Genomic DNA, 13,142 nt, shown 5'->3' on the forward strand with positions numbered 1-13,142 from the left:
TTTGGTCCTACGCTGTGTGGGGGAAATTTTAGATGTTCTCCAATTGCTAGTTCTTTAAAAACCTAGCTTGATCCCATAAAAGAGAGCGGAGAAATATTTTAGAATAATTTCCCTCCTTTACCTTACTTGCCTTTCTTCGGTTCATCGCTTAATTATCAAATTTCTTGACCCTCTGTTATTTGGGGCAGATTGTATACCTCATTTTGAGAACGCGGAATTATTTCAAAACATGTCTCCACTCCGGTTTACTAGTGGGAATCCTATATTCTATTTCTTTGATTCTTTAATCTGTCCTCCTGTCCTGTCTCCACTTCGGTTTACTGTTCTGTATCTCTCTTTCTTCGGTTTTTCAGAAAAATATCGCCACCCTTACTTCGTTGGTAAAGATTCTGAACCTCCTGTCAACTTTTCCGGGTTTTTAAGAACCCACTAATGTGCGTTAAGGAAGATCAGCGAAATAACTCAAAAGATTTCTGCACTCGGGCGTAAATTGTATACTCCCCTACTTCGCGGAGGGCATTCTGTACTTACCCTATGCCACCATTCTATACCACTGAATTCTGGATCTTCCAAAAAAATCCGCGACCCTAACTTGCCGGAAGTTCTGTACCCTCCCCCTGCTTTGATTGGGATTTAAAAGCCTAATTTGTGTCTTTAGGGGAGAACGGAGAAACATTGAAATATTTCTCTACTTTGGCTTACTGATGCAAATGTTATGCCCCCCCCCCCCTTCCTGATTTGAGAGAAGTTCTGTTCCTCCTCCCTTTACTTCGGAGCCATGTTCTTGTTCATAAAGGAACAAGGTCGAATTTTTCAAAAATTCGCCTTTTTTGTCTGCAGAATTATATACCCTCTCCCTCAGGTGCTAGATTTCGTGCAACATCCAGCCTTGTCTTAGTTGGTTCTTATGCTTTCTAGGATTAATATTGGACTAAGAGATGCCAACTCTTCGAAAAAGGATTTCTATCTTACGCATTCTCTTTTTATATACCTGTCAACTTTCCTAATTATAATAACACGAACGGAATAAAAGTCAAATTTTTCGAAGCAGAACATTGCTGTATTTCTTAGGTACCTGTTATTTAAGCAAAGGTTGTAGCTTATATACTGAGAAGCTTATAAAGAATACTGTTAGCATGAAAGTGAAGATAGGCTTCATCTTTGAGGTGATGAAGAAACGTTTGAGTTAGTCGTGGTTTCCAAAGGCGTTACGGTTTCAGGTGTTGTATCAACACTCTGGGTGACCGTTTCCATTGTACTGTTCACCGCCAGGGAACTGTTGGTACTTTCAGCGGAGCAAGTGAAACTGGTGCAGAGGTAGCCAGTTTTATCACTTTTACAGTAGCATGTGTTACAGTCCAATTTGAACGAGTCATTGAGGGCGCATGGTGTGTTGATCAGGTCGCTCGCAATCGTTGTATCTGCAAGCAAAAAAATGAAATAGTTTCTTGAACGGAATCACGAATCAGTTTTCCGTTTACATGAGTTAAGGGACAACAGTAACTTTCTTCCTACAAGTGGAATGAAAAAGAGGTCGTACAAAGGGCCAGATTTTGGGTATTACCTCTTCTTAAGCGAACCAGTTCGTTCCGCGGGCGAAGGGTTTCGTTGCATTGGTGGCGAATGCATGTCCAAAATGTTCTTCCTCCGGAAAATCCACATCTGCATTCTTGGCAGGGCGTTCTTCTAATCGTGCCCAATTTACAAGGGAGCTCCTTATCTAAAAAGATCAGAGAGGCATGGTTATTCCACTATTGAAGGAGGATTTTTATTTCAGTGTGAAGTGAGCGAACACGAAAAGGCTAGTACGAATCTGGTATAATTATTTGTTTGAAAAATAGTTAATTGAGACTTTCTTTGTTCAGGTAAATGGTTAAGTGCCAGAAACAATGAAGAAATTCATGCAAGTGGATGGATATGTTAGTGAGAGATTTATGTTTTTAATTTTTTGAATGCAAGTTAATTGAGTGTAAATTAATTCGTATTTTTCTCTCTAGGTAAATGTTGTAGTGTCAAAATCAATGGAGAAATTCGTGCAAGTGGACGGGAAAGCTAGTGGGAGACTTGTGTTTTTAATTTTTTGTAAATTAATTCGTCTTTCTCTCTCTAGGTAAATGGTGTTGTGTCAAAATCAATGGAGAAATTGGTGCAAGTGGACGGGAATGTCAGTAGGAGACTTGTGTTTTTAATTTCTTGAAAACTATTTAACTGAGTGTAAATTAATTCGTCTTTCTCTCTCTAGGTAAATGGTGTAGTGTCAAAATCAATGGAGAAATTCGTAGAAGTGGACGGGAATGTTAGTGGGAGACTTGTGTTTTCAATTTTTTGAAAACTATTCTACTGAGTGTAAATTAATTCGTCTTTCTCTCTCTAGGTAAATGGTGTTGTGTTAAACTCGATGGAGAAATTTGTGCAAATGGACGGGAATGTTAGTGAGAGATTTGTGTTTATAATTTTTTGAATATAGGTCAATTGAGTGTAAATTAATGCGTCTTTCTCTCTCTAGATAAATGTTGTAGTGTCAAAATCAATGGAGAAATTCGTGCAAGTGGACGGGAATGTTAGTGAGAGAGAGAGAGAGAATTGTGTATAAATTAATGCGCCTTTCTCTCTATCTAGGTAAATGGTGTTCTGGTTTTAATTCTAGAATTGGTCTTTGTATGGGTTATTTAAAAAAAATCAATTTTTGAAATGTAGAGGTTTGGTAATTAATTAAAGTAATTTCCAAGTAACGGGGATAGTATTGGTGTATAGGTACTACGCATGTAGTCGCATGGAAAGTGTCATTGGAGGTATTTATGGCGTACTTCCTTCTCTCCTTGAGCACGAGTCGTAACACACCCACTTGCTCAGTGAATCAGCGCTGTCACTGATACATGTACAGCTACGGCACCGGTCTCTTTTGGTCTCACCTTCTCCACACTCTCCCTTTTCTGGTAACAATTAGTTATCAAACTAGAAATGTCAGCTTTACATACCTCTCTTTGGAACCTCAACTTTCTGAGTACAAGAGCTCTGTAAACACGCCCAATCCGTTCCACCCTCTCCATCGACAGCTATGCACCTACAGTTGTGACATTCCCCAATTTTGTGGTCGCCCAATGGACATTTCTCTGAACCTAGAAATATTCGCTATCACTTTCTTCATTATTTGCTTTAGGGTAGCGACCTCTTTTAAAACGATTATGGTAATAATGACCACAGTCCTTCTGGGTGCAGTACCAATCGACGATTCCATCTTGTAAAACCAAACACTCGCATAGTTCACACTCTCCTTGCTTAGTCTCGCCTATTCTACAAGATTCATCTAGAAAAATATGCGCTTCAGCACCCAAATTTCGTACGTCTTCATTTTAACGTAAACAACTAACTGACAAAAAATGTCACGAGTTCATCATTGATAACTACTTATCGTACAGTGGGGCACTGCCCCACCAGAAACTACGTGTGCATCTTTTACGTATGATCCACACGTAATTTACAACGTTTCGATCACACTTACCAGCAAATACAACCCCAAACAACAACCCCAAGCACAGTATAGAAACAGACTTCATAACTGCTATCGTTAAACTATTAACGTTGCGCGTATATAATCCGACGGTAGTGGGCCGGCTGGTAGAGGGGATTTTCTTTAATGTAATTACTATATGCGATCAAATCGTTAATCATTTGAATTAGCTTTAATTGATTACATTTACCAGTACTCTACCTGCGTCATCTACGTCTTTGATCACGTGATATTGTGACGTCTGTTGCCTCCATTTCCATAATAGAAATTTTTGGGATGCTCGCGCCGAATTTGAAGTTTGCTAACAAAATTTCATATATCAAGTTTCCGAACACGCAAGGGGTTTGGCATTTTTTCAAACTTTGGGGAGTTGCGACCCCACGGACCTGAGCACATGGAGTGAGTTAGACCTTTGGTGTCTTTAAATTTAATTGCCAACTTTGCCATTTAATGAAACTGAACATTCGAAATCACTTAACCTCAAAGCTCCACTGTGAAGAACTAAGAAATCCTGATCTCAAATTTATAGCTCCCAGTTTTAAATTTGCAGCTTCAAAATTCGACAAATACAGAGCTGTGCACTTAAATGGTAGGTATAAGATACAAATGAGAAAATATAAAACTTTATTGTGATGCGATGAAGGTGAGGGTGTAATAAATAGTTGTTATGGTAATGGGCGAATTCTTCAAAACTTCATGGATTGTCTTCATGGAAAACATAAGTCGTAACAAGTCCACATGGTTCGTGTCTTTGTTTCATTATTGATGCATTTACAGGTACGGCACTTCTCCGTTTTCGTTTCGCCTTCACTACACTCTCCGTTAGCTGTATCAGTTGGGGAGCTTCTCTTCGAACGTTCATCAAAATGACAATCTGCTTGCGTGCAAAACCAGTCGGTGATTCCATTTTGGAAGGTCATGCATTCGCATAACGCACAGTTTTCATGCTTGGTTTCGCCTATTTTGCACGTAGTGGCTAGAAGCAAAGCACCATTAATAATATGTTCCTATTTTAGGAGCTTTTTTGAGATAATGGGCGCAAATTTCAATCATTAACTGTGCAAGAGGGTGGAAAGTGCAAATAAAATCTACGCTTGGTAAAAGTTGGAGTATCTACCTTTCCTTAAGAGCTCATCGTGAGGATTGTAACAATCATACTGAGTGCAATACCAGTCAATGCTTCCATCTTGTAAACGCAAACAATCGCAAATCGCACATTCATCTCGCTTGGTCTCGCCTATGGTGCATCTGGGCTTATCTAAAAATAATGTATTTTTTACTGTCACTTCAGTTACTACTTGTGAAGATAAAGAAAACCATAATATGTTTATCAAAATTCCTCCTCTATTGTGCAACTTACCAGCAATCACCACAGCAAACATCCCCAAACACAATAAACAAACAGTATTCATCTTAGTATAAGGTGTCGAATGATAATGATGCCGTTAGACTATTAACTGGCTATTTATACAACGTGGTGGTGGCGGGTTATTGGAAGGGGAATTGGTTTCCAACCGTTCCATTAACCTATTTGTTATTTACCTCAATTTTCTATCTACACTTGAATTTTGTACATCGATGACGAGACACTCGGCTGGAAAAATTTTCGTATTGGTGCGTACACGACATATACACAGTTTTATTACGTTAGTTACAGTCGTTATCGATAACAAGGGTACTTATCATAGAATGTCGATGACATGGTATGGCCCAGTATCAAGTGTGCCTACTACAAATTGTGCTTGAAAGCGGGTCGTGAAAGGCTTTGCAAAACGCACGCCATTGATTAGCACTTATTTGTACCGATTTCAATTATCTGCAAATAGATACAGGTGTATAGTGCACCCTAAGTTTTGGGAAGTACTCATTTGTTGGATGATTTGCAAAAAGAGTTAAAGACATCCCAAAATGAATCGGCAGACACGTAAAGAGTATTTCAAGTATATTAATCAACTTGCCTTCAGGAAGGCCTAATAGGTTTTCCAGTGGAATTTGCTATAGGAATACCTATAATGTAGGTATATTATTCATAAATAACTACTTTTTATTACGCAAAATTCAAAGATCAAAGCGATGGAATTGTTAGGGAAGTCGATGATGTCTGTCTGTCTGCCTGTGAACACGATATTTGGCGAACGCTTAGACCGATTCGGTTCAAACTTTGTACAGTTGACCTATATGTCACATGTAACAAGCCTATTGAAAGTGGATCAAATTCACTGATCCCGTCGTAGGGTCACACTGCTCTGCTTCTGTTAAGGGTCAATTAAAAGAATCGATTAGCTATATACCAAGGTGGCTTTTCTACGACACATAAAAACAAGTAAAATTGATGGCTGTAATTATTTATAAATGACAAAAACTCCGCTACTCCGGTATTTACTTAATGCATCTGTACAGAGTGCTTCAAATTCGTGGCTCGCAATTGGGATCTCTGTAACGGTGAGAGATAGTGTTAGTTAAATGGGAAGTTGTTCCTTTTTGTAACTAAAAATCCACATTTCAAATTATTGAAAAATCTTTGAAAATAGCTTAGATCATCACCGAAAAAGGGAAAATGTCGAATTTCGTTTTCATTTTCCCCAGCTTAAGAGTGGGAAATTGCAGTTCCCGTTAGTCCCTTCTATGGCGAATTTTTTTTTAGAAGCTGAATTTCCATATCACGCTGTAGAAGTTACTACTTACTTCTTTCTTATGGACGCCCTATTGGATTGTTACGAATAATAGTAATAAGATCAAGGAAAGAAAAAATAGAGATTGAAAGTGCCCTCTGCTAACATACGATTTTCGTATAGTGGAGGGCACTCCGTACCCTACACACCTCCAGGTGCCGAGCCTCCTGTTTGTTATGCTTGATGGACCCTTTTAAAAATGGTAATGTATTCTTCGTATACTCCGTACCTCAGACCTCCCGGTGCACAGTCTTGTGATGTTTTTATGATGGACACTTTTTTTAGCTATCGGAACTAACTTTATTTTTAGCGTATTTTATATATTGTTTGCGTTTTGTCCGTCCGTCCGGACCCAATTCTGCCGTTTTGAACTACTTCTAGGGGAATGGTCCCAGAGTCCTGGGATGTTGTGGACTAGGGAGCCTATACCTTGAAGGTGTGCCAGACGGCCATTAAACTTTACTGTCTTAAAGCCCCCCCCCCATATGCATGCCTCTAGTGGTGTCAAGTAAAACTTTTGAAAATTGGAGGAGGGTGGGTAAACATCCGATCTACCCTTCATGGTACTCTAATGAAAGGTCTCAACCCTGGTCTCAACGAAAGGAATTAATTTCTACCAACCATAGTTCTCCTGCTCGACCTCTTATTGTGATCGGATATATTCCCTTATATCTCATTAAAGGCAAGTGGTATACTCCCCAGCAAAAGAAATATTCAATGTCTCTTTGTATGTTAGAGTATGTTTCATGCACCCTTTTAAAAACATTGTAATGCTAAGGTCGTTAAATATTATTGAAAAGAAGGTAGAACCGGGGGGTTTGGGGGTATAAGAGATTGAGATTCTGCGAAAAAAAGACTACCCATAGAAGGTGCTAACGGGAACCGTCCATTTTCGACCGTTTAAGCTAGGGAAAATAAAAACGAAATTTACATTTTCAGTTTTTCCGTGATATCAGATTTTTCAAAAATTTCAAATGCATTTTTTTAGTCACAAAAGGGGACAACTTTGTCCCCATTTAACCTACACTGGTAGCGTTTTTCCTATGAAATATGAAGTAAAGAAAGGGCCCATACCTGAAAACATTCTCTGGTTTTAAAGAATTCCCCAATTTGTCGACCATGATCGTAGAAAGTACCCAGGACGCAAAAATGTACTGTGTTGATTACGAATTTTGCAAAATTCTCACTAATTTTTGATTTTTACATATTTATTATGAAATGAAGAGGTTCACTTGCCGCGTAACCATCCCTTGTTTTCTAAAAATCTTGCAAAATTCGTAGGCTATATTTTCCCATTTCCTATTAAATATACACTAAAGGAGTGGCCTGTATGGGGAAACTTCCCCTTGAATTTATAAATTCCTCAAAAGTTTGTCGACCATTTTTGCACTCTTCTTATTAAGTATGAATATAAAAAGTGAACATGTACTCTGTCTATTAGGAATATCTCAAAATTTGTCAATCACTTTTTGCTTCTTACTTATGCATTTTGAAATGAAAAAGTAAAAAATTTTCGCCCGAAGGAGAGTCACTTTAGCGCATTTTCCATGCAATCATCAGTACTTCCCAAAAGGTCATACAACAAACTATTTATGTGTACAAAAGGAAATATGTTAACGCATAGAAAGTTAGCATTGCGCAGTCTGCGCATGCGCACACTTAATGTTTACAATAGGCGATGTGTTTGCCTTTATTAGAAGCACAAGCATATGTGGTTAAAAGTTAAAAGTAATATAATTTAATAGTATATTAAGTAGCAAGAGATTAAAAAGAGTTTTTGTTCCTGAGAGATGGTTTAAAGAGGTTTGCCGAGGGCTTTAATATTTTTACGGGAACAAAAACTAGTTTATTCCAGTGTTGCTTAAACTATTTTTTCCAATACCGACCAATTTAAACTAGGATTTAAATCCATTTTTCAATTAATTGTTCACAAAAAACAAAAATTTTCCGGGTTTTTACAATCATAATAATTACGATCATTATTAAACAAACTTTTCACAATTTCAGTGTTTTCTTTAACGTTCCTTCCCTACTGTGCTTCAGGTCAAAGCGTTGTCTTCAACTAACGTAAGGGGGCCCTGCCTTAGATGTTTTATCACGTGCCACTTTTCAAATTTAAGCGGGATCTTGTTTAGTTTTAGAGTGAATAGTCATTCGGGTGGCCATTTTTAATCGTTGCCGGGTTTATTTAATTTCCGTGTTCTTGTATAGTGTGAAGTTAGCGTAGAACCTGGGGGTTAAGTACACTACACCTCTAAGGAGAGATCAACAATACGTTACCTTTTTTAACCTTTTTGTTGACATGAAAGAGCAGAGTAATACTATGTTGTCTAGCTAATAGTGCCAAACTTTCTATACAGTATAAAGTACAGTACAACGAAAGTAGTAAATTTATTGTGATGCAATGAAGGTGACAGTTATGATAATATGGGCGTTAAACTTTCATGGGCCGTCCTCATGGAAAACATGAGTCGTAACAAGTCCGCACAGGGTTCGTGTCTTTGTTTAATTATTGATGCATTTACAAGTACGGCACTCCTCTGTTTTCGTCTCTCCTTCTCTACACTCTCCTGTCGTTATATCAGTTTCGGATCCTTTCCTCGCAATCTGCTTGCGTGCAAAACCAATCGGTGATTCCATTTTGAAAGGTCATGCATTCGCATAAAGCACAGTTTTCATGCTTGGTCTCGCCTACTTTGCACGTATCCTCTAAAAAATGAATCATGCCATTGGTATAATGACCGTAAATATTTTGCCTCTTGTTACTGGCACAGAACAAGTTCGTCATTTGTGTTACATTTAAAGTTAAACCTACCTTTCCCTAAAAGCTCATCATGAGGATTATTGCAGTCCCAGTGAGTGCAATACCAATCGATGCTTCCATCTGGAAAGCGTAAGCAATCGCAAATAGCACATTCTTCTCGCTTGGTCTCGCCTATTGTACATGGGGACTTATCTACAAAGAAGAGAATTAGTAATTTTTATCGTGCTTAAATACTAAGTAATAAAACGCTCATCAGTGGTAATCGTTTTATTAATGGTGAAATAGAAATGTAAACAGAATTTCACTGCAAAAAATAGAAGTTAGAAGCTTCATTTTGAGGTATTCTACAAGCTACTCCATGAATGTGAAAATCGAGTTCGTCAATTTTGTGCAAACCTTCAACACTTACCAGCAAGCACCACGGCAAACAAGCATAAACACACTATCGCTACGGTTTTCATTTTGATTTGAAGTTTAGAACTGTAATGACATCGTTAGGGTATTCACCTTCGATTTATACATGGCGTAATCGCTTTTGGAGGGAGGGAATCACTATCCCATTTGTGTTATTTGTCTACCGATACTTGAATTTTGTCCATCGATGACGATGGTGTTGGCTAGAAAAAGCCGAGCGAGTGTATTGTTTATTTGATTTTTACTACATTAGTTACAATAGATAACGACAATACGATGAAGTCTACCTACTCAGTAGAAAATGTTTCTTGAAAAGTATCGATTTGTCCCTAGTTGAAATGATGGTTTATGCTTAGACGATAAGAGGTCATTATTATAACCACTTATACTTTCTTGAAAGAAATTTCGTGCAGACAAATTGGTTTTACCTTGGCACTATGTTGGTGCATACAATCAAGATCCGAAAAACTATTACAAAGAATTGATCCAAATCATTGAATCTGAATAGCTTGAAAATGTTCCGTGTAAACTACTGGATTTCGATCCGATATTAGATTTAATTATAAGAGAATTCGCTTTATTATTAATTATTATTTTCTAAAAATGTGTTCCTCAAAAAATCGCTCGTGATGTGGCCCTAAAACAATGAATAAATGAAATGTTCTCATACTTAAACTGTGAAGGAGTAGGTAGCCATCTGAAAACTACTTCTATTATTTCACTCTCATAATTGTATTGTGTAAATACCAAATTCTTGCAAAAAAATTTAATGCACACATGTAAATCCCATCCGGTCAACATATCCCTAGGAAAAGTCGTTTAAGATAAATATAAATAATAAGAAGTGAAACAAAAACATATCTCAAGTGTTAACACTGTTACTCCTTTTCTTGGCATCGGTGGAGTATCTGGGAACAAAAACGTATGGTTCCTATATGCCAGACTTTCAGATTCTATCAAACACCTCGGGTAGTCTCTTCGCGAGCATAATTTTGAAATATTCCATACATTTAATTGGCATATGCGATTGCCAGCAGCTTCATTTTTTGATAATATAAAAGTCATTTGATTCTGATGATTATTTCCACTTGGGCTTTCCACGACTGCTTAATTGAAGTTCAAGGGTTCGCGTCCAAATGGATTGCATTATGTCTGTCCTTCATGTGTGTTGAGGATCATTTGGGACGAATGTTGTCCCAAAATCTCTCTCAGGAGGAGTGATCATTAATTAACGACGTGTGCGAGTTGGTCTAGTTATTAGTCAAGTACCTACAACTTGGAGTACGTACACTTGATATACATAAGGGTGTACCCATGGTCGACATTGTTATCACATTGTTGATAACAATATTGTAACTAACGTAGTAGAATGATGATGACGTGTTCGACTAATACTAAAATCGCGCAAATAAAATACTTGACTATTTTTCCAGCAAACTATCGCGTCATCGATGTACAAAATTCAAGTATAGTTCGACATAGCGTTTCCCTTGGAAACGAACCCACCATATCCAAGTTGTATAAATTAACCGTTGACACTTTAAACAATATCATTACCATTCCAAGCTTTGAAGTAAGATGAAGACCACTGTTCTATTCTGTTTGGCGCTGTTTGCCGTGGTGCTTGCTGGTAAGTAATTTTGCTTCCCTGTGGGATACTGTATCAGTGTAAGAAATTATCACTGATGAATTTGTAATGACAGTTTTCCATTCTTTACCTTCAGAAAATATCCGAAGTGAAACATAGTAATAGAATGCATTCCTTTTAGATAAGTCCACATGCAAAATAGGAGAGACGAAGCGAGAAGAATGTGCTATTTGCGACTGTTTACGTTTGCAAGATGGAAGCATCGATTGGTATTGCACCCAATATGATTGTACCAATCCTCACGAAGAGCTCCTAAGGAAAGGTGGGTCCTCTTAACATTTACTTTGGCAGGAAAAAATTCCTAGATTTTATTTGCACTTTTCACTTTATACCCTAAGTAAGTAGCTTATTTGTAAAGTAACTAAAAAAAATGCCCCAATTATAGTGTTTATAGAGGATGTACACATTATTAAATTTTATTTTTTACAGAGCCCACGTGCAAAATAGGCGAGACCAAGCATGAAAACTGTGCATTATGCGAATGTATGACCTTCCAAAATGGAATCACCGATTGGTTTTGCTCACAAGCAGATTGTCATTTTGATGAACGTTCGAAGAGAGGCTCCCCAACTGATACAGCTAACGGAGAGTGTAGTGCAGGCGAAACGAAAACGGCGAAGTGCCGTACCTGCAAATGCATCAATAATGAAACAAAGACACGAACAATGTGGACTTGTCACAACTCATGTTTTCTAAGAAAACTTTTCATGTAATTTAAAAACTTGCTTTCATCATCATTACACAATTATTTATTACATTTTCGCCTTTATTTTATATCATAATAAAATTTGTCTTTATTATATACACTATAATATTAATTAGAACCTTTTCACAATATTGCCCATTTCCCAATACCTCTTCCATGATACCCAGCAGCAAAGTTTGTTGATAGTGTCGTTCCAGAATCATCTTGGTTTTAGGGGGCATCCAAACCATATTTTCTTTTTTCTGTTTTATATTTTTTTAATACTCGCTGCTTGCTATTCTGCTTTGGCTGTTTCATTACGTCTATTGTTGCCAAGTGTTTCCCCAATGTTTGTTCTTTGATTTGTATGTTAGTAACCTGCGATTTCTTTCAAATGTAAGTATTGGCTTGCTACTTATGTTACTTTGTATAGTCAATTCAGCGCAATAAATGGCAAGTATGCAATGTGCCTTAGGCGCGGTTCCCACTGAAGCGATGCGTTAAGCGATGCAACAGGAGCAATCTTTTATCGCCCGATGCAACTTTTATCTTCGCAACACTCCAGTGCACACTGGAGCGATAATGTAGCCTCTAGGATAAGCAAAAGAGCAGTTGTTTTGATCAGTCGTCATGAGTTCCTCAGAGCGCTACTGCGAACTATGGAATCTGCCCAATTGTATTGGCTCCATCGATGGAAAGCATATTCGCGTAAGGGGCTTTAAGCTTTTCAGCTATTTGTTTCCACGTAACACCTGTCAAATCAGTCCTGCTATAACTTTTCAATGCATAGTTCCATAAACACGCTTTCTGCTCCACCAATTTCACGAAGGAAATAGAGGATTGCACGTCTTCTTGCTGACCGGCATGATTAATCGGACGTGTCGAACGATATGCGCTCAAAGCGACCCCGGCAGCTATGTCTCCCCCCGACGCGACTCCGATAATTATCGGTGTAGTATCGCGATCGCTCCAGTGTGTACCAGATAAGTTGCTTCCATTACGTTTGCACGATTATGAGTGATCGGTGTCGAATCAGGATCGGGTTGCTTATCGAATCGCCTGTTGCATCGCTTATCGTATCGCTCCAGTGGGAACCGCGCCTTAAAAAAAACAACCAACACCCATCTATGTAACCTGAACTGGGAAGAAGATGTGATTTTTGTTTATAGTTTGGTGCTGCTGAATTTTCGCTTTTACTAAGGTTAATGTAAAGTAAATGAAGATTTAAAATGATTGCCAAAAAATGCAGCTGTGTTCTTCAATTTAAACACTTTGTATGCAGCCATCAGCAATTATTGATCAATTGGAACGGGTACACCGTAAGATGATGTTGAAAGACTTCCTATCCAGACGTACCACCCTCTCTCAGACCCCTGATTCCCCTTCCAAATATTTCTCCTTACCGTACATTGGTCCCATATCAGAAATAATAGCCCGTCTCTTCCGTC

The 13,142-nt window shown here is 38.1% G+C and overlaps 4 protein-coding genes across 5 annotated transcripts; 1 reads left to right on the top strand and 3 right to left on the bottom strand.

Moving 5' to 3' along the window:
- Nucleotides 1–1,038: 1,038 nt before the first annotated feature.
- On the bottom strand, nucleotides 1,039–3,663 carry LOC116179644. 2 transcript variants are annotated; one of them, XM_031499451.1, is made up of 6 exons: nucleotides 3,503–3,663; nucleotides 3,170–3,307; nucleotides 2,979–3,119; nucleotides 2,808–2,933; nucleotides 1,565–1,720; nucleotides 1,039–1,421 (listed from the first exon to the last, which is right to left on the bottom strand). In XM_031499451.1, the coding sequence occupies exons 1-6, from the start codon at nucleotides 3,555–3,557 to the stop codon at nucleotides 1,156–1,158; spliced, it is 882 nt and encodes a 293-aa protein (XP_031355311.1). In that variant the 5' UTR covers nucleotides 3,558–3,663; the 3' UTR covers nucleotides 1,039–1,155. The 2 variants fall into 2 exon arrangements, with proteins under 2 accessions (XP_031355311.1, XP_031355312.1); XM_031499452.1 differs by lacking the exon at nucleotides 2,808–2,933.
- Nucleotides 3,664–4,148: 485 nt separating this feature from the next.
- LOC116177820 lies at nucleotides 4,149–4,899 on the bottom strand. The gene is made up of 3 exons (XM_031496941.1): nucleotides 4,872–4,899; nucleotides 4,629–4,769; nucleotides 4,149–4,487 (listed from the first exon to the last, which is right to left on the bottom strand). Exons 1-3 carry the CDS (start codon nucleotides 4,891–4,893, stop codon nucleotides 4,219–4,221), a joined length of 432 nt encoding a protein of 143 aa, XP_031352801.1. The 5' UTR covers nucleotides 4,894–4,899; the 3' UTR covers nucleotides 4,149–4,218.
- A 3,660-nt stretch (nucleotides 4,900–8,559) lies between these two features.
- Nucleotides 8,560–9,501, bottom strand: LOC116177630 (serine protease inhibitor I/II-like). The gene is made up of 3 exons (XM_031496638.1): nucleotides 9,357–9,501; nucleotides 8,999–9,139; nucleotides 8,560–8,892 (listed from the first exon to the last, which is right to left on the bottom strand). The coding sequence occupies exons 1-3, from the start codon at nucleotides 9,406–9,408 to the stop codon at nucleotides 8,765–8,767; spliced, it is 321 nt and encodes a 106-aa protein (XP_031352498.1). The 5' UTR covers nucleotides 9,409–9,501; the 3' UTR covers nucleotides 8,560–8,764.
- A 76-nt stretch (nucleotides 9,502–9,577) lies between these two features.
- LOC116177566 lies at nucleotides 9,578–11,827 on the top strand. Its single transcript, XM_031496557.1, has 4 exons — nucleotides 9,578–9,676; nucleotides 10,795–10,991; nucleotides 11,131–11,271; nucleotides 11,439–11,827. Exons 2-4 carry the CDS (start codon nucleotides 10,940–10,942, stop codon nucleotides 11,720–11,722), a joined length of 477 nt encoding a protein of 158 aa, XP_031352417.1. The 5' UTR covers nucleotides 9,578–9,676; nucleotides 10,795–10,939; the 3' UTR covers nucleotides 11,723–11,827.
- Nucleotides 11,828–13,142: the final 1,315 nt, after the last annotated feature.

This window comes from Photinus pyralis, unplaced genomic scaffold (genome assembly GCF_008802855.1).
Source record: "Photinus pyralis isolate 1611_PpyrPB1 unplaced genomic scaffold, Ppyr1.3 Ppyr1.4_LG8, whole genome shotgun sequence".
Classification (NCBI taxonomy): Eukaryota; Metazoa; Arthropoda; class Insecta; order Coleoptera; family Lampyridae; genus Photinus; species Photinus pyralis.